Below are 27,196 nucleotides of genomic sequence, written 5' to 3'. Positions count from 1 at the left end.
CGAAATTTCATTGATTTGCATACCTGTCAGAAAACTGTGGTGCCCCCCAACCCCTATCCCCTCGCTTTGTAATAACCGGTATGCATGAGTCTTATCACAATAATATTCATCAAAGTTACTGATAAGTAAACATTTTAATACTTTCAATGCAAATTGAACATTATCTGAAAGTCTGAATATAATAACTACATTTATAATTTTAATTTTATTTCCATTGAAAATCGCAACAATTATAAAAGCACTGATACATAACCAACAATTATTTCACAAAAACCCACGAATGGCTGAAACAATTCCCTGAGGCGGTAAACTACCACTTGCTCTTTTCTTCCATAATTGCTCATCAACTATCATCTTCCACTTAAGGGGTCCTAAGATGCATGGCAGTGATCAAGTGTTTGACTTTTTTGTCAGCGAATAGTTTAACACGAACAGTTAGCAATAAAGTTGAACAGCTTCCATTCTGTGTAGCTTACTTGGTTAGTAAGGAATACATATCTTGCCACAAACCTTTCTCTTCCAAGTGCTTCTCTTCCTCTGGTATTATCATTCACTGAACCAAATGCAGTGACAAACATTTCTAGTTTGATGGACCAATTTGATTTGATGGTTTGTGAGAAATCAATTGCATGTGCTTCTCACAACATTTCTATCCTTGCTTCCATCTTTTCTTTTCAAAATAGTTTTGAGAGGCCCTCTAGCAATGACATACAGAAGCATATCCACATATCAACCTGCTAGTTCCACGGACAAGTTTTATTTCACGGTGGATCCAACAGAGATGAAGGGTAGACTTGCAGATGAAGAACTTAGCAAAGCCTTTGATGGTTTGTTTTGAATTTCTGGAACAAAATGATGAATGTCGGTATTCAACAGAGGATCTCGTGAGCAAACAGAAAATTTCATGTTGATGGTGAGATTGAATGCACCAGCGGTTTAAACCTGAAAACAGATGCGGGGTTGATCTCCTGGCTCACCTTCCTGACGTCATAGTCGACGTGGTAGATCTGGAGAGCTTGAAATTCACACTGATGTTCTGGGAGGATGATCTGCCTATGCCAGTTGCTCTATCATCAGAGTTAAGAGAGTGGAAAGCGTACTGGGAAAAGCACACGGTGCGCCCTGAGACTATCATGGGCTGCTTTGTTTCAGTTGATATTGATGTCTACCCGAACATCAGACAGCTATTGAGAGTTGCTTCAACACTGCCAGTCAAGAGTGTAGAGGCAGAGAGAACATTTTCCTCTTTAAGGCAGGTCAAGTCACACCTGCGATCTACTATGGGTCAAGAAAGATTAGCTGGACTCACACTGTTGAAAATGCAATGTGATGTTGATCTTAAAAGTGTTGTTCAGATGTTCATTCAGAAACACAGACGGCGTCTGTTCTTAGGGTGCATCCTATATCAGTAGATTCAAAGATTGTCCATGGGTTATGTAGACAAGTCACATTCACTGACTACTGTTCATTCATGCTTTATTTGAAAACCTTAGGATCATATATGGTCTAAGCTCAACAAGTAACCTTAAAGTTTGGATTTGAAGACATAATTCTAAGGTCATTTCTAACTTTAAATCCAGTTATAACAAAACGTGTTTTGTATACAACTTTGAAAATAAAACTGAAGTATTTAAGATTAATCAGTTCCTTTCTGAGTAGATAAATGTTCTCCATGTAACCATATCACGCATGGTCCACATGGTACCCGCTGACTGCTTGAACGCTTCTGTACAAACGTTCCTCAATCCAAAGTGACCATTTCAGTACATATAAATGAGATGTAAGACACATAAGTTAAGAGCACCATCCTCAGAACCGAGGGTATTGTATATATTTCCGCTGCCTCCGACCATGTGTAATGGAATAGGTGTAGTCTATAATATATGCCCAGGGTTCCGAGGATTGGGGTGCGTTTCCGTGGTATTTTCTAATGACATATAATTTCTCATGAGCCACTCACCAAATCGCGCCACCTATCGATTGTTTACGTTCATCAGTTGATCGGCACGGGTCTGAACAAAACATGTTCAGACTTTCATCAATTTGCGTACGAACATTCATCTACTATTAAAAACTAATGCAACTTTATGTCTAGCACGTAATGCATTTTTTGGGCGATCTTTGCAAACATTTTCTATTTTCTATAGTCAAGCCCTTATTGAAGAAATCTGGACTCGACAGAGAAAATCTGAAGAACTATAGACCAGTCTCCAATCTGTCTTTTGTATCAACACTTGTTGAGAAGGCTGTGAGCTGTCGTCTGTCTGAACATCCCAGCAAGCACATGAACCCTTTCAGTCGGCTTATAGACCTCGCCATAGCACTGAAACTGCCTTGTTGAAAGTTCTGAATGACATACGTTGTGGTGTGGACAATGGTGATGTTGCTCTTCTAATTCTTCTTGATCTAAGTGCAGCTTTTGACACGATTGATCATAACAACCTTTTGACACGTCTTGACTCAGAATTCGGAATTAGGGAATCGGCACTGAAGTGGATTCAATCCTACTTGACAGATAGAACACAGAAAGTAGTCATCAATGGAATTTCATCTAGTCCTGTTCAACTTCAATGCGGCGTCCCGCAAGGATCGGTTTTGGGACCCACACTGTTCAGTCTTTACACCAGACCTCTAGGCAACATCAGCAGCAAACATAATCTCCTACACCACTTGTATGCTGATGACACTCATCTGTGTAATCTTTTCACACCAAGTCCTTCTCCAGCTGCCATGGCTATCTCCCGAACATCCGATTGTTGTAAAGAAATCAAACTTTGGATGACCAACAATAAGCTACAGTTGAACGCTGAGAAAACTGAAGCAATTCTCATTGGTCCATCACAGAGGCGTCAGAAATGCCAAATTCACTCGATGAGAGTGAACAATTCAACCATACCTCTGTCATCCCATGTGATAGACCTCGGGGTTGTCATCGATTCTGATCTTAGTCTGGACAAGCAACTCAGTCAACTCTCTAAAGTCTGCCACCTACAATTAAGGAACATCGCCAAGATCAGACCCTGTCTCACCAAAGAAGCTACAAAAACGCTGAATCTCTCTCTTATCATTTCTCGCCTTGACTATTGTAATAGTCTTCTTGCCAACTCTCCAAATATCAACCTAAACAGACTCCAAAGGATTCAAAATAAAGCTGCTCACCTTGTCTCTCTGTCACCCATGTCGAACCACATCACACCCATCCTCCAAGAACTCCACTGGCTTCCGGTAAAACAAGGAATCGACTTTAAGCTCCTTTATCTGGCATTCCAATGCTACTCTCAAACAGCCCCACAGTATCTCTGTGACTTACTTCCATTGTACTGTCCCAGCAGAACCCTTCGGTCTGAATTCAAACATCTGTTTATTGTTCCAAAAGTGAAACTCTCTAGTTATGGGAAGAAATCGTTTGCATATGCTGCAGCCACTGCCTGGAAAATCTTCCCCTTGATGTCCGCCAGTGTCAAACCTGTTCTGCCTTCAAAACAGCTATCAAAACCCATCTTTTCCGCCAAGCTTTCTTCTGATCAAATCTCACTGCGCTTTGAGCATAATATCCAAGTATGGAAAAGCGCAATACAAATCCACTATTATTAGGTCTTCAGACGAAAGTCTGGAAGACCTACTGTTATTATCCGAATATTATTCTTCTTCTTATTATTATTATTTGTACAGATTTTGTGACAGCTCTCCTGACCTAACCGCTTGGTCGATGTTCGTGAAACTTTCAGGGATGATAGCCTGTGTGCTGAAATTGATACATAGTCGAAAAAATCCAGACTTCCGGCTTCCGGTAAGGGCAGACAACCCAAAATGTCGAAATATTTACACCTGAATAACTCAAAAACTAAAAGAGCTAAATTGACCAGATTTTCACTCAATGTAGACAACATCATGCCCCATCGATTCAACCCATAGCGGAAGTTTCGCGGCAGAATAGATTTTCCGCAATTTTGAAAAAAATGAAATTTTTGCCGATTTCCTCGTTTTGACGGTGCCTGTCTTTAAAAATCTTCTTCTCCAGAACGGCATATAGTACAATCGCGTTCGATATATCATTTTAAAACCCACACTCCGGACTACTTAAACCCTTCAAGGCATATCGATATCTTGAATAGTTTAAGAGTTATTGCCCTTGGAAGTCAGTGAATTTTTTAAGACGCATTTTTATAAGGTTAAGAAAGAGGTCACAACTCTGCGGAAAATCAATGAATTCCATCTTCCATAGTATCAAACTGTAGGTAATTGGATGGGAAACATTTTTGCTTCACATCATGATTATGAAAAAATCAATAATAACGTCACCATTACGACGCAAACACAGCCTTCGCGATTTCGCAAATTTCTGCACCTTTTTGACGGTGCCTCTGTTTAACAATCCTCTGCTCCTGAACGGCAAATAGTAAAATAGTGTTCTATATATCGTTTTAAAGCCCACACTCTGACTACTTAGGTTGTTCAATGCATATCGATATCTTGAATAGTGTCGGAGTTATTGCCCTTGGAAGTTGGTCAATTTTTGGCCAAACGCATTTTTATAGGGTTCACAGCTCTTCGAAAACACAATGGATTTTCTTTTTGAAGGTACCAAACTGTAGACAGTAAAATGTGGAACAATTTTGCTTCACATTATTATTATGTAAAAGTCAATAGTTACGCCACAATTACGCCACAAACAGTGAGGGACATCAGGATTTCGCATTTTTTCAGTTGTGAGATAGCTGGAGGAAGTGTCGTAAAATCTAGCACCACTGCCCGTGTCCTGGTTTTCCAGTGCCCACAGAAATAGTTCCCTCTTTAACAGGCCGTAACTCTGTTGTTCATAGGTCTACATTCAAAAGAATTAGTGTTCTGGAATTGCCAGGATGTGATCTCTCCAGCAGTCTGCAACATGTACCAGTAATCTCTTATAGTATATGTTTTTCTGCAGTTTGTGAATTTTCCGTTTAGGTCAGCAGCATTGAATCAATGCCAAATTAATCTCAGGTTGGAACCCCGGCCTTTAACCGCACCACAGTAATTTTTAAAGGTTGGGTTGAGTTGAGTTGGGCTTTACGTCGCTTTATTCCAGCCAGCCATATAGTGATAAGAACAAGTCTGCATTAGTACACATGGTAAGTACAGAGTCAAAATGAGTTTTATTTAAAAACATCTATTCATTACGTTGTCATTTAAAAACAGAAAAGTCATAGCACTAAATTTAAAAACAGGCAGTTTGTTAGTCACATCACACAGTTGCAATTTATAATACAGATAAACTTCCCCCAGGTGGTTCACTATCAGATGAGCACTCACGCGGGAGAACATATATCTCCTATAAATAGACTACCACTGCAAAACGTGGTCCACGTGCAGATATGGGAGACGATGTCAATTTCAACGGCAGATGTAATTGACAATGACAAGGAGCTGTCAAATCTGAGTTGGAACGTCATCCAATGCCCAAAGAAATAGCGTTACATCGGCATTATCCTTCACAAGTGCAGTATTTGCACATACGTGTATGCGTCAGATAGCTAGGATCACGGCGATTCCAGAACACTAATCGTTTGGACCGTAGGCCCAAGGACGGCGGAGCTACAGACAGTTAAAGAAAGAACTATACCTTCTGTGGGAACTACTTAAAAGGTACATGACCCCCGCGACCCGGCTGCATTTCACCGATCCGCTCTCGTGTCAAAAACGTGTTCTGCCTGGGTTTTGAACGCTTTCTAGCCCTTAAATACTCTTCAAACACCCGTAACTCCGAGAGTTAAAATTGACGGTCCAGCTGGCGTCCAAAGAAACGGTACAAGTAAAGGTAGCCACGGGGGGTGTATGGGGGAAGTCTGAAGACCGTCAGTATTGCCCTGGAGGCAATCCTAGTTATTATTATTATTATAAACTTACCTAGCTTCAAAGTTTTCCAAACATCGCTCGTCTCCTAGCTGATGTCATCAATAAAAACAATCACGTGACCTAAGGGGGGAATCTACTTTTTAAACTATAGAAGCCCGATAGGGTCATCTTTTAAGTTGTTTTTTCACTTTTCATTTCACGTATCCCGTATCAACTCTACATATTTTATGAACTGGAAATTTATGCTGAAGAAATATGACTATTGCGTTAATTCTACAAAATCGTTTACTGTATTACAATTTATCAACTTCGATATTACTGTAAACCTACATTGACACTCCCGGATTGGCTGTTGACAACGTGTGAGATTGTGACATGTGCTGTGCGCCCGTAATTTGATCTGAAGGAAATACCACGGAAACATATGACGTCATCAGAGTTTGTGCACAATGGCCGCCTGACGTCCGATACGGCCAACAATGAACTTCAGAATGACATTGATATTAAATGATACAAAGGTATGTCGTCTATCACTATATTATGTTTATATGACTTGGCAATATGAGCGATCATATTCATAGTCGTAAATTTCTTAATACCACGGAAACCCATGACGCGAGAGTACATGTTGTTGCAGTAGTTCTAATCCTAAACATCCTAAATACATCAGAGTGCCCCAGTGTTGTTTATTAAAAAAATCTCAGAGTGGTTAGGTGTTTACTTTATACCATACAACTGTTTGTGTAAATTGTGTACTGATTACAAGTAAGTGTTTATGTTGTGGGTATAGTCAACCATACAACTGTTTCTGTAATGATTACAAGAGGTTTAAACAGAGTCATGGGTGTCAGACACTAGTCAGTAATCTAAACAAGAGTAATGTTTTAATTTGTTTTGTGGTTTTAACAGAGTCATGGGTGTCATTAATCTAATTAGTTGTGATTGGTCTCATGACTCACAATGCTATATAAGACGAACATTTCAACTACCAATTCATACTGGTAACCATGCCTGTAAAGTGTGTTGTCTGTCACAACACTGTCAGGAAAAACCAACAAGCTCTGGAATGTGACTGTTGCCAGCGATGGACCCATCTCAGCTGTAACACAGACATGACCCGAGAGGAATACCTCCGTCTTTGTGCAAGTGGGGAGAACTTTCACTTTCTCTGCCATGTCTGCTCTGATCCTGAGTCTCAGTCAGGTAATATTAGACACTCGTGCCTAAATATCGGTATATCCCTCGCTCTCACTCGGGAAATACCAACATTCACTGATTCAGGCACTCGTGTCGTAAACATAGTATGACATGGGCACTCATATGATATCCTCTATATAGTTATTTAATACAGTAAGTTTGCATCATTACACAGAAATACATTTTATTTAGTATATTTTTCAAAGTGGTAAGAATGTATTACACAAGACATGTCAGTCATTTTCGTGCTGCTTTGGTCAATGAATTCTATTTATTAGGATTATTTTGAGGGGTTCAGGATTAGGGACAGATTCTCACAAAACTGGTTGCTTCTCTTAGTCATGTGACCTACGACAGAGACTGTCCGCACAAGAAGTTGTGATGCTGTATTCTAAAGGTGCTCCCTCTGTTTTGTAGCCTGCACCATTTATATGTACCAGATGACATTTTGTTGTCCACGACCCAACAAACTGGGCATCAGATCAGCTAGACCATAGTGATGATGAGGGTGACTCATCCCTTGAATTCTCACATTTATTGGATGCTGACTAAAACCTTTTTATATTTCAAATTGTCTGTGTGCGTAATTGTGTTTGTGTATGTGCAATCATGCGACTTGTGGAGATCTGGGTAAGAATTGGTCTTTAGCCACCCATGCTTGTCGTAAGACGCGACTAACAGGATTGGTTGGTCATCGTATCTCAAGTGGATAGATAGATGGAGATGATGTTGATCACTGGATTATCTGGACCAGACTCCATTATTTACAGACTGCCGCCATATAGCTGGAATATTGCTGAGTGCGGCATTAAACATCAAACAAACAAACAATGATATTTCAGCTGACTATGTTAAACTGTCCAATGTTGTCATTAGATACAGAGCATAAAATGCATGGGATTCACAAAACAGTAATGGTAAGTTGAGATCAATACATAAATCGAAGGAGTGATTCATCTCTGTCTTGCCCCGTGGATTTATGAAAAGTAAGCCTTGTATATTACGGTTTACTAAGGCAGAGGAACATCTTGGTGTTAGGTGCCAATATGGAATTAACATATTTTGTTCAAAGGACATGAAGGATAAGCCAATAATACATCGATTGATTGTCCATTGTTGTGACGTCCAGTGGATATTTTTAAAGACTTGTTGTGCTGTCTCAACTGACCATAGTGAGACACGACACAAATATACAACACCTAAAACAAACTGACATCAGTTGAGAGACAAACACTGGCTAAGATATCCTAGTACGCTGTATATGTTATATAAAATAGATTGTTACAAAGACATGGGACACTGAACATGATTCTTTGACTAGAGTCAGATGTATGGGAGGATATTGTTCCTCTATGTAGATGAAGCCCATTTCTGGTGTCCCCTGCCATGATATTGTTGGAATATTGCTCAAAGCGGCGTAAAACCAAACTCACTCACTTTATGTAGATGTTGACAGATAGATTCCTGGAACAAGGCAACCGCCTGATACTGTATATAGTTTGTATAACAAGGCTCGATTTAAGAGATATTAACCAACATGCACCAAGTGCAACCTAAGGTGAAAACCTAGTAGCACCAGATAAATTCCAGGTGCACTGCTTTTATTGCAATATGTAGTGAAAGAAATATGCTAGTGAATTATTTAGATGTTTTATTCAGAAGTTTGCCAACTCAAATATTATTCTGCACCCGGTACAAGTTAGAATAATAACTAGGTTGCACTTTGTAATATTGGGTTGCACCAGTGCAAGTAACAAAGCACTCAATCGAGCCCTGTATACATTCCTCAGTTGCATGTGGACTAAGCAAGTGCTGTTAAATTATTGCATGAATGTTTTTACCTTTCAACCTGGGCGGCTTTATCGGCCTGGTTTCATCGAGGCTGGCGGGGACAAGTTTATTAAAGTGGTGGGTACCATTATGCCTGGATCATGAGTACATCATCTATGTAATACTATTGTTGTATATTTGTTTGCGGTGTGTGGTCCTGTGCGTAGAGCTCAGGTCACAATCAGTTGAAGTTAAGCAACGTTGGTAGCGGACAGTCCTCGGACGGGTGACCGTGTTTGGCAGCTTGACTCCTGAAAGTTTCTAGGACTTCAGTCCTGCCCCACAATGAAGCACATGTGACGCATGTGGTCTCACCTTAGGCAAGTGAGTTTGTTCAAAATTGCCACTGTCCACCCAGCAGTAAAATTGGGTATCTTGTATGATACGATGGTAGTCTGAATTTGAACCTTGAGCGCCTGACAGGCGACTGGTTGTATTCTCCACATGGAGTGTTCTGTACTCGTTGACCAGGGGTAATATGTCAGCGCTTTGAGCATGGAATGTGCATGGATAAACGCGCAATATAAATGGACTATTATTATTATTATATTTATGGCTACATGTAGATGAAAAAATCATTGTGTTGTCATTCAGTATAAATAACGTTTTATGATGGTTTGTTTCTAACATACAGGTCACAAATGTGACTGACTTAGGCAGCATTGGCTGCCCTTGCAGAGTGAAATACTTGACTCTTGAGAGTTTCTAGGGCTTCTTACCCCACACTGAGTCATGTGGTTGCTACTTTAGTGACTTTGATCAGAACTGAACTCTGAGAAAAGACCCCTCAATTTTCATGCTCAGGTTTAATACTGATTGTCTAAAATCAGTGTGCTTTCAACCAATCGTTGAATTATATACATGATATATGCATGATTTTATTCTTGATAATCCATCATAATTTTTCTTCAAAATTCATTAAAATTATGTACTTTTGAGTGACTATTTTGCATATTAGACATGACAATGGAAAAGTGAAAAAGTTTACATAGAAAATGATATGCAAATTGCCTAACAATGATTGATCTTTTTCCGTCGCCAAGTGGATAGAGCATCCGCCAGAGAAGTGGTTGGTCATGGGTTCACCAGTGTTATCATTAAGATCAGTCAGGAAGTGGTTAACACATTTGTATGTCCTCAAATTATATTTTAGAATGTCATATGTTTTCGGATGTCATTACGATTTAATCAGTAGGCTACCCCACCACCCCTTAAACAATGTTGTATTTTTAGTCTTGTTAATCCACTTGTGTAGCAGGACCTCCACTGTTTCAGATCCACTTCTGCTGGTCCCTATCCTACTGGACGTCCCCCGTGCTGCTGACTGTACTCTACAGAAGAGGTTGGTCACGTTGGCATCAGATTATGTTGCTTGTGTAGAGCTGCTTCCCTTAGCACCATCCAGGAAGCATTGTATTGACAGAGCTGACTTGGTTGACACATGTCATCGTATCCCAATTGCATAGATTGATGCTCATGATGTGGATCTCTTGATTGTCTGGTCCAGACTCTATTATTTACAGACCACCACCATATTTCTGTAATATTGCTGAATGTGGCGTAAAACTAAACTCAATCAATCAAAGTATCAACAGAAGTCTCCGGGCAATTGCAGCTGTCTGCTGGAAAATTACATACGGAAACTTAACCCCTATTCAAATCCAAGATGCTTGGAAATCCTTTAAGATAATTTGCAATCATCTGACTAAGTATGATATTTCAGAGGACGAGCATAAATAAAGGCTGTAGTTGTCCCATTGAAAATGTCAAATTATATAAACTGGGAAATCTTTGTAAAAAAATGTAGGAACAAATTCAGACTTCAAATCCTTTTTCAAAGACACTGTTCTTTTTTATGCATGCATGTCTCTGACTTCTGAAATGTTCAAGTACTAGTATATGAGTATGGTCTAAATGTTCGATGATTTTCCAGCCCCCAAATACATCTAAGGACTGTTACCCAGTGTGTTATTTTCTACTACGTGTGTTACTGTTTTTATCTGCGTTTGCTGAGAAATTCAGCATAGGTTAAACACATGCTCATGTCAAAATGCTCTTAAAATGCTTCTCTAGAACACTAAACGTGCTAAAATGAGATATTTTTTCTTATCCTGACTCATGCTTATTTGCTTGTCTTCTTCTTCTGGCGAACCTAGTGGAACACGTATATCTCCCAATTGAAGTTCCCTTCAATAAAAGAAATCACTCATTAGTACTCACCACGAGTTACCTCCCTTTCCCCAAGCGCGGGAACGAGGGCGCCACCCAAGCCCATGTGCTTCACTCTCTCCTTCTTCGCCCAGTGAGCTGGACGTGAGAGCACCTGTGTCTCCCAACACACTATATCCTTAATTATATTTAGTTAAGTTCCTCTTATACGTTAGTATAGAGGTAGTACTAGTATAATTATTCAATTTGCATTGATTATTAATTGTGTTTCTGCTGTTTTATTCACGATTCGTCGTGTTTGTTCAGTAGGCTACATTAATGAAAATTTGCACAGAATGTAAACTACGTTATTCTGATACCGATCCACATTTAAAATGCCCTAGTTGCATTACTCCATGTTCCTTTGATTCTCGTTGTAAATTTTGTATCAATTTACCTATCTCTGCCTTTGACAAATATTTATGTTCCGTTTACAGACGGAAGGCAGATAAATCACGTAAACAGAATTCAAACATGGCTAATAGATCGCAAATTAATGTTTCATGTCAACTGTTGACTGAGGACACGCCACCGGCTGGTGGCATGCCTGAGTTTCCCTCGGCGGATAAGCGTGGGACGCAGTCCGCTATGTCCAAGAAGCGACCTGCATCTCAAGAGCTGCCGTCTTCTCAGTCCAAGTCGAGGAAACCATCCATATCATCTCGTACTTTGCGTACACCAAGATCTACACCTTCATCTAAATAATTTTGCCTCTGATATCTTACCAGTTACAGAATTAGCATTATATGATGATGATATGCCTATTATCATTCCAGAAGTTCGTCACAAGAAACGGCCCGTTTCTGCGACTGTCACCTCAGCGCAGATGAACACACAACAGGAGATGCCAACTCTATCACCAGAAATTTTATCTGAGGGTCCCGTCACCTCTGCAGAGAGACATCCCTCTTCAACGCAGACCGCCTCAGACGACTTGATCAACCAGATAATGAGGGTGATGGAAGACCGCTACGGCTTACAGAGGCCTCAGAGCCCACCCCATATCAAGTCATACAGGGCCTCAGAGCCCGCCTTGGCTTCGCGTAGGGCCTCTGAGCCCATAGACGCGCCTCCGCGAAGGGCAACCCTGCCCGGAGTGAGCTCTTTGCATAAGGTATCCCAGGCCGCCTCCGTGAAGGAGCCAGAGCCTCACCTTTTGCAAGAGGCTTCGCGGAGAAGGAGCGCTTCGCCGAGCACGCACCTTGTCATGCACGAAGGGCGTCCGCGAAGCAAGCGCTCATATGTCGGATCGGACACTGAATCCATACATTCGCGTAGGACGCGAAGGCTAAGTGGTTCTACATCGCCTAGAAGACGTTCGCGTAGCCCTCAACGTTCGAGAAGTCCACAACGTTTGCGAAGCCATCACCGTTCACGTAGATCACAGTCTCCGCGAAGGATGTCTTCTCCAAGGTCTACATACACTAGCCACTCTTCAGTCCGTTCTCCTCAGTCCTCACATAGATCTTCTTACAGATCTAGGACTCCGACATACAACCATCCATCAGAGGAGGACGATGGTATTGTTTTCTCAGAAGCTGAGATAAGATATTGGATGGTAAACGAGTTACAACTGGCCTCTCCCTCTAAGAACGAGGATACAGCCCAAACTTACCTCATGAAAGATGATGATGTAGATCATATCACCGTGCCTCCTATGGATCCTATCGCAGCCGTTCCTGCTAATCTGGATACTACTTACGCCAAATCTACTAAAAACCTACCTACCCATTAACCATTCTTCAATGCCAAGAATTGTTATGGACATAATATGGAGCCCTTTTTCAAGACTCAGGAGATTGATGAGAACTTTGAACTTATCAGTGATTCCAAGTCCAGAACTTATAGGATTGATGATCGCAAGATGGCCCAGTTAGATACCATTTCCAGGAGGATGTTTTTCGGACTTAATAGGTCTAGGACTATTAACGAAACTCTCATCACCAAGTTCAAGAACTCTACGGATGAGGAGAGTAGGATGATTTACTCAGCACTACTTATGCAGAAAAAAGATCAACAATTCCTTACAGACCTTCTTTCAGCTCTTACTGAAATCACTACCATGACACGTCGGCAAGGGTTACTAGCCTCCTGCTCTTGGAATAAACAATTCACAGAGCCTATGTACACAGCTCCATGGTCTTCTCCGTTACTGTTTGGTGGCAACATTAACAAGGTTTCCAAGGAAGTATCTAAAGATTCTAGAGAAGTTCTCATGATTAAATCTATGGATACGTTAGCCAACGCCTTTAAACAATCAGCACAGAGGTACTCGGGTAAGTCTAAGTTTTCAGGGCTACAGAGGGCCCGGGATAAGAAATTAGCGGCCGTTAATAATCCCAAGAATTCTTTTCGTCGCCCATACAACAAGTTCAGAGGAGGATCAGCTAGAGGCAGATCATCCAGAGGTGCCCGTGGATTTAAACGATGAAAGTCAGGTTCGGAACGACTGGAGTCTTCCACCCCCAGTCGTCCCAGTACAACCTTCTCAAGTGGGTGGACGTCTGCAACTACACTGGGAAAACTGGGGAATACTTCAAGATCCGTATGTATCCAACATCCTTCAGTACGGATATCGTCTACAACTCAAGGCCAAGCCACCGTTAACAGTCGACCCACCAGGGTTCAACGTTCAGCTGGCACTACTACCGATGTTAAGAGAAACAGTTCAGTCTCTACTAAACAAACAGGCCTTAGAAGTTCTCGAGCAGCAAAACATCACACCAGGCTTCTACTCCCCAGTTTTCCTAGTGCCGAAAAAGAATTCCAAAGAGAAGTATCGCCTCATTTACAACATGAGCACCTTCAACAGAGATTTTCTATGCAAACCACCAACGTTTCGCATGATACATTTACCTCAACTCCGTCAGCTAATTCGTCCACTAGATTACATGGTAAGTATAGATCTGCAGGATGCATACCTACACATTCCGATTCATCCCAGGTCAAGGAAATATCTGAGGTTTATGCTAGACGGCATACACTACCAATGGAAAGTACTTCCCTTCGGAATCACTTCGGCCCCTTGGGTATTCACAAGAGTAACCAAGCCTATTGTCTCATACCTACATCGTCAAGGCCTGCGGAGTGCATTTTACCTAGACGACGGTATACAGGTGGATCCAGATCCACAGCGTCTCAGACTACAGCTGGAATTTACAATCAAGCTACTAACACAGTTAGGCTGGTTAGTAAATCTACTCAAGTCGGACCTAGAGCCCACGCAAGATCTGCAGTTTCTAGGTATACGATTCCTTACAGCCCAGAATCGTTTGGTAGTCCCGGAGGACAGATGGATCAAAATACAACAACTGATTCCCCAAGCCCTACTCTCTCCGTTACCACTACGACAGTGGCAGAGTCTACTGGGACTACTCACATCAGCTCAAGACTTGACACTCAGAGGCAGGCTTCAATTGCGTCCATTACAAGTCCTCATCATTGCTCATCTCGAGGACCCTCTACCATTCAGTCTACCAGATTATGTCAAACCACATCTACTCTGGTGGACCAAGAGATTGAATGTCTGCGTAGGCGTCTCCTTAGTAGAGCCGGAATCGGATATACACCTCTACGTGGACGCGTCACTAATAGGCTGGGGAGCCCACCTTACCGGCAGGACAGCGTCAGGCCTATGGAGCATTCAAGAGAGCTTATGTCACATAAATCTGCTAGAGATGCAAGCAGTCATAAACGCCATAAGTCACTGGAGCAACCTGTTACAGAACGCCCAGTTAATGATTCACACAGACAACTCAACAGTGGCGTTTTATGTGAACAAACAAGGGTCAACAAGATCACTGAATCTACTCACCCGATGTTTCAGACTGTGTACGCCAAACTAAGAATCTGAAAGGATCTACACTATCCACTTATCTTGCAGCCATAAGTTCAGTCATTACTATGAGGACGGGCGTCAAGTTGACTAAAACACCAGAGTTACTCGCCTTATTACGTGCCTTTCGATTGGAAGACCAGAAACGGAAGTTTCAAGCGCCAGCCTGGGATCTGAATGTTGTACTTCAACACCTCACAAGTGAGGCTTACGAGCCATTGTTATCTGCGTCATTTGAATCATTGACCCACAAAACCTTATTCCTGCTAGCGTTAGCCACTGCAGCCAGGATGTCTGAAATTCACGCTTTGGATTACGAGAGAACACGGTTTGATGATATTCATAACATCGCTCATCTGGGACTTCGATGGGATTTTATAGCGAAAAATCAACTACCAGGTCAACCAGACAGGTTGTTCCATGTCCCAGCTCTCTCATCCATACTTGGACCACATGATACGATGGACTTATCACTTTGCCCAGTACGTGCACTGAAAATATATCTCCAAAGATCCAAGCAAAGTAGAGGGAAATTCAAAAGATTGTTTATCCCTATATCTACCGCTTCACAGACAGAAGTGTCGCGCACTACTATTTCTATCTGGATCCGAACTGTCATACTAAGAGCCTACAAGGCAGCTGGACTGGACCCTCCAAGTGCTGCTAATCCCCACGAAATTAGAGCACTAGCTTCTACTTTAGCTTTACATGGAAATTGTTCATTAAATACCATTATGGAGGGATGTTTTTGGAGATCCGATATGGTGTTTGCCAACCATTATCTGAGAGATATCACCACCAAGGACGTCTCAGGTATCCACCATTTCGGTCCCATGGTCCTCGCTCAACAGTTGACAGTTCCACGGAGAAGATAAGTCTATCTTGATGATTTTATACTTATCTGATAACAGTACTAATAGCTACGTGCTATCTATATATATTTGCTTAAGTTAAAATTTTATCTTAAGCTCAGTACTATGATTTTATATCATTATACACATATACCTACAACTCTTACGAGTTCTACTATTATATATATGTTCAGCTTAAGTTCTATCTTTAAGCTCAGTCATATGTTCATTTCATAACATGTATTAGTTAACAAACTCTCAGTAGTTGGTTACTATTATACAGCTTAAGTTATCTTTATACCTTAAGCACAATTATGTTATAGCTTATATATATACATATTGTAAGCTTATTACTTTGGTTCTTATAAAAGTATACTTATAAACTATCTACAGTTTATACTTCACATTACTTGCCTTAGCTTTAATTAATGTTCTATATACCTTTATTATATTCAGTAAATTGTAATAACCTTCTTAAAAGGCAGCTGTTAATATACAGCAGGAATTCAGTTCAGTGCCTTCATGAAGTTCCCATAGGGTTATTACAATTATCTCAGTTGAAATCACTAATTAGTAAAATCCAAAGTATATATAATCCCACCTCCTATCCGTAGGATTCTACAAGCAAATAAGCATGAGTCAGGATAAGAAAAATATGAAATTTTTAGGTAAAATTAATATTTTTATGCTTATCCCTGACTCATCGAGGTAAGCCCTCCCGTCCTCCCCACTTAGCACTTTGGATTTCTCGAGAAAAATAAAGTGTTGGGCTCAAAACAAAAAAGGAGAGAGTGGAGCACATGGGCTTGGGTGGCGCCCTCGTTCCCGCGCTTGGGGAAAGGGAGGTAACTCGTGGTGAGTACTAATGAGTGATTTCTTTTGAAGGGAACTTCAATTGGGAGATATACGTGTTCCACTAGGTTCGCCAGAAGAAGACAAACAAATAAGCATGAGTCAGGATAAGTATAAAATATTAATTTTACTCTAAAAATTTCATTTTTCAACATATGAACATATCTGATAACTATCATTACAAGTTTGAAGGGATTTACTTCTTCCTCATATACAATGCAGATCCTGTCAGCCTTTGAAAACTGGACTGATGCATTTAGACATGTTTTGTGGCCATCTTCTGGTAGCTGTTGTTTGACATAAAACAACATTTACTCACTGATTGTTGTCCATGTTCTTCAGAGTACTTCAGCACGGAGGGGTTGACGACCATCGCCAAGTTCCTCATCTCTATCGGGATCATCTACGCTGTGTCCTTCTTCACCAGAGGTAAACGTTGTTGTCATTCATTCATCACCCGGCAGTATTGGTGCCACAATATACTCAGGTGCTGCAATCCATTGGCGTAATGTACCCATGAAGATCCGGGTTAGAATTGGTCTTCAGCAATCAATGCTTGTCGTAAGAGGCAGCTGGATTGGGTGCTCTGGCTTGCTGACTCGGTCGACACATGTCATTTTATCCCAGTTGTTGCTCAGGTGTTGATCACTGGATTGTCTGGGGCAGACTTGATTATTTGCAAACTGCTGCCAGATGAATATTGCTGAGTGCAGCTTTAAACAACAACCAAACAAACATTGGTATAATAGATTGATTGTAGTAATCTGAAAGAATCGGGTTATGCTTAACCTCCTTGTGTATGTGTGAGTCTTTGGTAGTTGGAGTAATTTTTGAAATATTTCAGAAAGAACGATTGCATTTGTTAATGATTGATATCAGAAATTGGTGTTAGGTTGAGTAGCGTTGAGTATGGTTTTACGCCGCTTTTAGCAATATTCCAGCCATATCACGGTGGGGGACACCAGAAATGGGCTTCACACATTGTACCCATGTGGGGAATCGAACCCGGGTATTCGGCGTGACGAGCGAACACTTTAACCAGTAGACTACCTCACCGTCCCTGGTGTTAGGGTACAAATGTAAAGCTCATCAGATTTCCATTTCTTTCACATTGCAGTACAGTAGAACACGGATATAGCGTACAAACGGATATAGCGAACAAATTTAAAAGTCCCGTCAACAGTCCTTTACAATATCATTAAAATTATATGCGAATAACGAACTCGTGAGTAGCGAATTAACGGATATAGCGAACTGATTTACTACCCCCAAGCCCCAATAACGACGTGATTAGCGAACTCACTCAGCGTCAGCTCAGTGTCAGCTCAGCCACTTAGCGGTATACATCACCCTTGTTGGCGGCGAATCAACATTATTCGATGGTCATTAACGCGTTTAAAAAAACAAACATGTTCTTGCTAATGTCTGTGAATGATAAATTCAGAATTTTAATATTATGTCAATGTACAAGAATAAAAATTTGTAGCCTCAGCATATACGTGTCTCTACATCTCTACAATCCAAGATGGCGGTCAAATGTGAATAACGAACACCGGATATAGCGAACTAAATTTCTTGGTCCCTTGGAGTTCATTATATCCGTGTTCTACTGTACATCTGTGAGAATGAAAGTAATGAGATCTTTTAACAACGCACAAACTACTTGTCACAATCAAAGGTTTAATTTGTTAGTTGTTAAATATCATCATCACAGTCAGCATCAAGTACGAATGGTTCAATGGTAGCTGTGGAAAGAGCATGTCTGTGCTGATCCCATAAAGTTTTACATTGACTTGTGGATGCAAGATGACTACATGTTGGTGGTAACTGTAGCAACTAAATAGCAGCAAAGCTTGAGTTTGATCTTTATGAAATGATTTTGAAAGATTGTTGGTTTTGAAACTATTTCAGTGATGTGTTTAAAAGTTTCTGCAATTTTGTCATTCTTTGTCCAGGTATTGGCCGTTTTTCTAACCCAGACTATGTGACCTTTATTTCAACATTGATGACATGTGAGAGATCTCTCACTGAGGCCAACAGGGTGAGTTCTCTGAATTCAGCCTTATGGAGGTAATAAAGAATACTACTTTTTGGATCTTTTTTTCGATCTTCCCGCCATTATGTTACCTGTGAACCTGGTGTGGCAAGTCAATCTCAGGACATAAACATAAATGATTTGACAGCTTGTTAGCCTTTGACAGGAAACTTTTGTATTGAGAATCACCATGCCACTTTTACCAGGGTTAACCATGTTTTAATTTCTACATGGAAATACATTTAACAAACCTTAACATCAGTCAACATCCATTGGCGGATCGTCCATGGTGGACGAGCTGGCTAAGACGCCAGGCCCCAATTTCTCGAAACAAACTTAAGTTTTTACTGAAAGTTCAAACTGAGTTTGACAATTTGAAACAGCTGAATTTTTAACTCAACTGCATTTTTAAAATAAAAAAGCCAAAACAATTTAAGTAATCTAGCCACCAAAATCAAATTGTCTACTATGTATGAGTTTAATATCAATTTCAGTTCATTCTGGGAAATGCATTTTCCTGCATTTTCTCAGATTTTGAGTAAAAACTCTAACTTAAGTAAAAACTCAGACTTAAGTTTGTTTCGAGAAATCGGGGCCAGGCTACTGATCCAGCGAGGTTGAGGTGCCGTGATCGAGCCCACTTGTGACCAGGTGTAAAACCCTTGGAGTCAACTTTTATGTGCAGACTCTTTCAGTGTTGTCACAACCCCTAGTGTACAGTACACAACCCTGTGGTGGCCACATGAATACATGCAAACACCTAGTTGCGGGTACAACAACATGCAGTAACTTGGACAAACTACCTAGCTGTGAATGGGTACCTCGTTAGGATGAGAAAGCCACAATAACTTGGTGCGCCTAGTGGCAGCAAGAGTTGTATACTCCCCAGGGAGTTGAGATAAATAATGCGATGTGCTGTTGAGATTCACATCCAGTGATCGAGGGAAAAAATACCAGTGCCTTAGCAAGCACTGGTGTGTGGATATGTGCGCTATATAAATATCCTATAATAATAAAATAATAATAAGAAGAAGAAGAGGAAGGATCATGTCTGATAACAGAACCCACAACCCTCGTTCCTCTCTTAACTGTTTATATATGCCAATCAGTTCCGGGGGTTGGGGTTTGATTCATGTGGAGGCTCTTCATGATAGAATTTGATTGTGTACATATTTATTTATCCGATGATCCTCGGGTGATGCATGTCAAGTCTCATGATGAAAGCAAGGAATTCCACAGCTATTTTAAGCGTGACAAGGTTGTTGGACAGAATCTGAATTTGAGGTTGATTTTCCTGATGGCGTTGTACTGCTGGACGGTACAGCGATGGGAGTAAACCAGGTGAAGTTATTCACCAGTCACTTCCCACTCGTAATCGCCAAAATCTGAAAATATCAATATTCAATGTCGACTATGAAACAAATTTACAGAGACTCTCCAACGTCTTGTCAGTGGATGCCCTTCTTTGGCACAAACAGCATATCGTAAACGACATGACGGCATGGCTCGTTGGTTTTACTACCGTCTCCGCCATGTCTGTGGCTTTGACTCCCGAGGTCCATCCATGGTACGACCCTGAACATGTCCAGGGCATCATGGAAAATGCTTTCAAACTTCTGTGGAATAGGCCCATATACAGCCTGAGAAGAATTTCTAAACACCCCCGCCCCTTTTTGAAAATTCCTGGATCCGCCTATGACATCATCTAATCACTGCTGCCTGATTTCTCAATGTCCGTTCAATATTCTCTGCAGAAGCTATTGAACAAAGACTTTATCAATAAAAGCATAAGACAGTAACAGTTTTCGTATGTACTTCATGATCACATGATTTACAGTAATATTTAAATATGGCTGCTATTTATGTTTCTCAGCGAGCTTTGTGGCGTTATGACTATGAGTTCTGGGCGTGGCCGGTGGATTTCCGCTGGGCTGATGTCAATCAAGGGCAAGTATCTCTAAAAAATGAATGACAATCTGTCAATATGTCCTTAGTAATTCAGCATCACCCAGTTTGCTTTGAATTCAAAGGCACTGAGTAAAAAATGTTGAGAAAGTGTACAGTTATGGCTCTTGCTTGACCTTTTGGACATTGTGCAGAGGTAACAATCGTCCAATCCCTACGGTGGGAACATGAGGGCATTCTAAACTGCTACATATTCAGGCACTTTTGTACATTAGTAAGGCCAAATTATATATAAAGTTTTGAAAATTCACCATCGCAAAATCAGAATGTAAAATGCACATAATAGATGGCTTTTCACAACGAAGTATTTTTGAATTTTAAGTAATACTAATAGATTATACCCAAGTGATTAAGATGTGATACTTAAAAGGAAGTTAAAATCACATAAATCTCTAATATAGTTTATCTGTCCGGCATCAGACTTCACTGACAAGAGACTTGAAGCTGGTATAATGTGGAATATGTCCCCAGCTAACACAGCTTGTCAGAGATGGCGCTACAGACTGGGTGGTCACACCAGGTGAAATGATGGCATTCCGTCATATGTTATCATAACCCAGTGGCAGGGGTTTTCATTCCTAACTCTGATTTGAACTCCATTATTTACTTGCCGATGTCAGAGGCAGGGATGTTGCTGACAGCAATATTAAACAAAAAACAATCTAAGCGAGCTAAAGCAACATCTGTTTTCTTGTTGTTTATTCACAGAGATGTAAAGAAGGCCAAGGTTCAGATTCCACGGTCGTCCCGCGGCCAGCCCGCTAGCGCCATCTCCACACTGCCATGCAACATCATCAGGTAGGTTCATCCATAGTCAACACATTTCTGTGTTCAGTTAGGATGGGCTCTGTTGTGTAGAACCCAGTGTATTTGGTGATGAAACATAATCCATGCTGGGTATTTAGTCATTTGATTAATTGACACAATATTGACTTGGAGTCTGTCAATTACTTGCACCTTACGTAGTGGTCATCACTAATCAGTGATTATTCCTCAATCATCACTACGACATAAGTGATTATTCTTCAATCATCACTACACCACAAGTGATTATTCCTCAATCATCACTACACCACAAGTGATTATTCCTCAATCATCACTACACTACAAGTGATTATTCCTCAATCATCACTACACTACAAGTGATTATTCCTCAATCATCACTACACCACAAGTGATTAATCTTCAATCATCACTACACCACAAGTGATTATTCTTCAATCATCACTACACCACAAGTGATTATTCCTCAATCATCACTACACCACAAGTGATTATTCTTCAATCATCACTACACCACAAGTGATTATTCCTCAATCATCACTACACCACAAGTGATTATTCTTCAATCATCACTACACCACAAGTGATTATTCCTCAATCATCACTACACCACAAGTGATTATTCCTCAATCATCACTACACCACAAGTGATTATTCCTCAATCATCACTACACCACAAGTGATTATTCCTCAATCATCACTACACCACAAGTGATTATTCTTCAATCATCACTACACCACAAGTGATTATTCCTCAATCATCACTACGACACAAGTGATTATTCTTCAATCATCACTACACCACAAGTGATTATTCTTCAATCATCACTACACCACAAGTGATTATTCTTCAATCATCACTACACCACAAGTGATTATTCCTCAATCATCACTACACCACAAGTGATTATTCCTCAATCATCACTACACCACAAGTGATTATTCTTCAATCATCACTACGACACAAGTGATTATTCCTCAATCATCACTACACCACAAGTGATTATTCTTCAATCATCACTACACCACAAGTGATTATTCCTCAATCATCACTACACCACAAGTGATTATTCCTCAATCATCACTACACCACAAGTGATTATTCCTCAGTCATCACTACACCACAAGTGATTATTCTTCAATCATCACTACGACACAAGTGATTATTCTTCAATCATCACTACACCACAAGTGATTATTCCTCAATCATCACTACGACACAAGTGATTATTCTTCAATCATCACTACACCACAAGTGATTATTCTTCAATCATCACTACAACACAAGTGATTATTCCTCAATCATCACTACGACACAAGTGATTATTCTTCAATCATCACTACACCACAAGTGATTATTCTTCAATCATCACTACACCACAAGTGATTATTCTTCAATCATCACTACACCACAAGTGATTATTCTTCAATCATCACTACACCACAAGTGATTATTCCTCAATCATCACTACACCACAAGTGATTATTCTTCAATCATCACTACGACACAAGTGATTATTCTTCAATCATCACTACACCACAAGTGATTATTCCTCAATCATCACTACACCACAAGTGATTATTCCTCAATCATCACTACACCACAAGTGATTATTCTTCAATCATCACTACACCACAAATGATTATTCTTCAATCATCACTACGACACAAGTGATTATTCTTCAATCATCACTACACCACAAGTGATTATTCTTCAATCATCACTACACCACAAGTGATTATTCTTCAATCATCACTACACCACAAGTGATTATTCTTCAATCATCACTACGACACAAGTGATTATTCTTCAATCATCACTACACCACAAGTGATTATTCTTCAATCATCACTACACCACAAGTGATTATTCTTCAATCATCACTACGACACAAGTGATTATTCCTCAATCATCACTACACCACAAGTGATTATTCTTCAACCATCACTACGACACAAGTGATTATTCCTCAATCATCACTACACCACAAGTGATTATTTCTCAATCATCACTACACCACAAGTGATTATTCCTCAATCATCACTACACCACAAGTGATTATTCCTCAATCATCACTACACCACAAGTGATTATTCCTCAATCATCACTACACCACAAGTGATTATTCTTCAATCATCACTACACCACAAGTGATTATTCTTCAATCATCACTACACCACAAGTGATTATTCTTCAATCATCACTACGACACAAGTGATTATTCTTCAATCATCACTACACCACAAGTGATTATTCTTCAATCATCACTACACCACAAGTGATTATTCCTCAATCATCACTACACCACAAGTGATTATTCCTCAATCATCACTACACCACAAGTGATTATTCCTCAATCATCACTACACCACAAGTGATTATTCCTCAATCATCACTACACCACAAGTGATTATACTTCAATCATCACTACACCACAAGTGATTATTCTTCAATCATCACTACACCACAAGTGATTATTCCTCAATCATCACTACACCACAAGTGATTATTCCTCAATCATCACTACACCACAAGTGATTATTCCTCAATCATCACTACACCACAAGTGATTATTCCTCAATCATCACTACACCACAAGTGATTATTCCTCAATCATCACTACGCCACAGTAACCAATAATCAATTATACTGTGTCACCCTCGGAAGAGATTTAACAGCAGTTAACCTTCTCATCAACATCAAGCATGCTAACAACGGATGAAAGACTACAAAATAACATGAACTTATTTAGTCATTACATCGACAGCATGTATGTGTTTGACATGGACAATATAAAGTCATTTTACAGATGCTTCAGTAATATACTTTGAAGGAGTGAAATGCTTACTGAATAAACTAACAAACCTTATTTCAATTATATTCTTGTTTGTTTACACCATAAATCAATACAAACAATTCATATAAATATATGGCTACAAACAAATCATATTCACATATACATGCACTAAACCGAACAACAAACGTATGGCTGAATCCAGCAGACTGAGTCAAAAGTGAAGCACCGAGAACGACTGTTTTGGTGGAAATATCCCTTGTCATATATTTATACATAGCTAAGGGACCGTTCATAATTTATGGCTAGGCGGGTTGGTGATGAATGTACAATGCAAATGACCACACACACACACACACACACCCTAAATTCTAATTCAGAAGAAGTCCTCCTTGGGGTACATATAAGCATTAAAATGTCCATTTTAAAATACCTACGACAGTTGTAACAATATTTCAATAAAATAGTTTACCAAACAAAAACTCGTTTTGTTTAGTGAGACCACCCCTATAGGGCCCCTCACAGGGCCCCCTACAGCCCAGAGCAGGTAACTCGGGCTGCTTAGCGCGTACCTCACTTTTCATGCTGTCGTTGACTAGAACGGTCGTGCATGGTACAGAGAAGACACGTCTTCGCCTGATACTACGATAGAGAAAATGAGTGAGAAAGAGTCAAATCCTGTATGTATGGTTCCTTCTTTTTCGCATGGGCGCTGGCTGGAATCTTCGTATGACTTTTTTCATTCATGATTTGTTGTAACTTTGCCGGCGTGTTCGCTGTCTCCAGCCATGTGGCAGGCAAGATGGCGGACTGCGGGGACCTTTTGTTATCCCTTCTGCTGGCTTTGAAAGCCTTGTAGTCTGGTTGTAAGGGTTTGATATTTCATTATGTAGATTATGCTTGCCTAAATTCCTCTTTTTCATTTCTCACCCGTAAAGAATAATCTTCCAACCATGAGTGTTGATGTGCATTTGGAAGGCATGCGAGAAAGTTGGCACAGAACTGAAGACAAAAGGGCTTATCAGCAAGACGGCTTTGTTGCCATGTTATCTTCCCGGTGTTCAGTGTTCTGGCGAACTATCTGGCCTGGTCTCGTGGTTTTATATATATATATTTAAATATAAATATATATATATATAAGAAGAAGTCTTCCACACACACACACACACACACACGGAAGTACACCATGACCCCCCTCAGAGAGCATGGTTGCTGGAAACCAATTCTACCCAGAATCATAACGGGTGTGTTTGCAGCAGCGACAGAAACAGCACTAACACCAGCACCAGCAGAGACAGAGGCTGCGACAGCGGTAGTAGTAACAGCAGCAGCAGCAGCAGTAGTAGTAGCAGCAGCAGCAGTAGTAGTAGCAGCAGCAGCAGCGGTGAATAGTCTATTTGCTTTGAAGTTGATCGACCCTCTCTAAATCTTGTGAGAAAACAAATCGATTTCGTCCCTTTGGGAGATTATAGGGGAAAGAGGAAAATCCAATCTATTTCTGTTAACATAACTTAACATGACATGCATAGTTGGGTGTCTGGGTTGACCTTTGATCTCAGTGTTTGGAATGATCAAAATAACTGTTTATGTCTGTAATTTGCGCAGCATCCACTATCGAACTCGCTTTCTAAGCTTAACCATTAAACAACTAGAGCTGAACACCCTGTATGCGCATACACAGCAACCATTTTCCTTAAGAACAACAGAATAAGATAACTGAACATGAGGGTGTGTGTTACTTATGACTTTGTCCAAAGTCTATAAGGCTCATATGAAACTTTAGAGGTTCTATATATTTTCCAATCATTTTAGCAGGACTGCGATGAGGACTCGAAACAGGATGGAGCGAGTATACAACCTTGTTGTACTCCACTAATGATCCAGCTTGGGTGAGCAGCCAAACCTTGCAAACAACGTCGAGTGCTTTTGTAAGGTTGATGGATTCTTCACTTTTCCAACATATGGTAGACTGAGCAGGACGTGTAGGTCGTGGACCGTTAGGCCCTAAAGTCAAACTGCGAGTCGGGATACACCTTAACGGGATCCTTTTCGGACCAAACAGGCGAAGACGGATGTTCAAGTGTCTTGTTGAAGTAGTTTCTATCAGGTTTATCAGTTGTTATCACATACAGCCTCTTTAAGCATTTAAATGATTTACAAGCTTTATAAATATTCACGACGTGAATTATGACGGCTCAAGACCGGGTCCAATTGTCGGAACCATTGTACTGTTATAGTCCTAAAAATATGAAGTATCCACAAAGCTTCTAGTCACATTCGTAAGCCTATGATGAACTATAGAGTTACGACGAGTCGAAACGTTACTTAACGCTTTGTGGATCGCGGCGTAATTAGCTCTGTCTAGTTAATTGTCATTGTGACGTGTTAATCAGGACCACGTCTAAACGAAACCAACACGGTTTCCAAAACAAGCTACAGTCAGTTTGATTTTATTTGAGACCGATGAATTGCTCACTAACACAGCGAAAAACAAGGGTGCTGAAACACAGCAGCACCATGTCTGATTCAAACGCCCAAACACAACAGCCTAGTGCATGTGGAAGACAGACTTCCCTTGCAGCTTGTTGCAACTGGTCAAAGACAGTCATTGGCAGTTGTCAATCGGTTCCGAGGGGCTTGGAGCACAACATATCAGTCATCTGCCTTTGATGTTTTTCTGGGTCTTCCAGAGCTAGGTCTGTCCTCTACTCTGCCAGTGGCCTGGAACCTGACCTGACCTGACCTGTTTTTGCTGTTTTTTGACAATGTTTCATTTCACTCAAACTCAACGAATATTGAATCAGTTGCTTCACTGCATGTTCCAACATATCATAGTGCCCATTAAGCACACAAAAAACTTGCATTTCTCTCAGAGTATAAATGACCTCACCACGTTTAGGTTTACATATGACTATCAAATTTTAGGGTGTTCCCATACTTTTTGTTTGTAGTATATAATGAATTATAGTGCACGTATATCAAAATACTTTAAAAAGTATAAAATAATTTT

The 27,196-nt window shown here is 40.4% G+C and overlaps 1 protein-coding gene across 1 annotated transcript in view; it reads left to right on the top strand.

The window, feature by feature from the left end:
• Positions 1-8,859: 8,859 nt before the first annotated feature.
• LOC124278723 (phosphatidylserine lipase ABHD16A-like) overlaps positions 8,860-27,196 on the top strand; it is a 79,909-nt gene continuing 61,572 nt past the window's right edge. Inside the window, exons 1-6 of the mRNA XM_046714494.1 lie at positions 8,860-8,940; positions 10,138-10,204; positions 16,951-17,037; positions 18,564-18,649; positions 20,517-20,590; positions 21,317-21,406. Coding sequence (XP_046570450.1) covers positions 8,860-8,940; positions 10,138-10,204; positions 16,951-17,037; positions 18,564-18,649; positions 20,517-20,590; positions 21,317-21,406 — 485 coding nt within the window. The remainder of the gene's footprint in view (positions 8,941-10,137; positions 10,205-16,950; positions 17,038-18,563; positions 18,650-20,516; positions 20,591-21,316; positions 21,407-27,196) is intronic.

The sequence above is a fragment of the Haliotis rubra genome, unplaced genomic scaffold (genome assembly GCF_003918875.1).
Source record: "Haliotis rubra isolate DU_JTF1 unplaced genomic scaffold, ASM391887v1 Scf240, whole genome shotgun sequence".
Classification (NCBI taxonomy): Eukaryota; Metazoa; Mollusca; class Gastropoda; order Lepetellida; family Haliotidae; genus Haliotis; species Haliotis rubra.
Note: the sequence above shows the minus strand (reverse complement) of the source record. Positions and strands in the feature narration are given on the sequence as shown.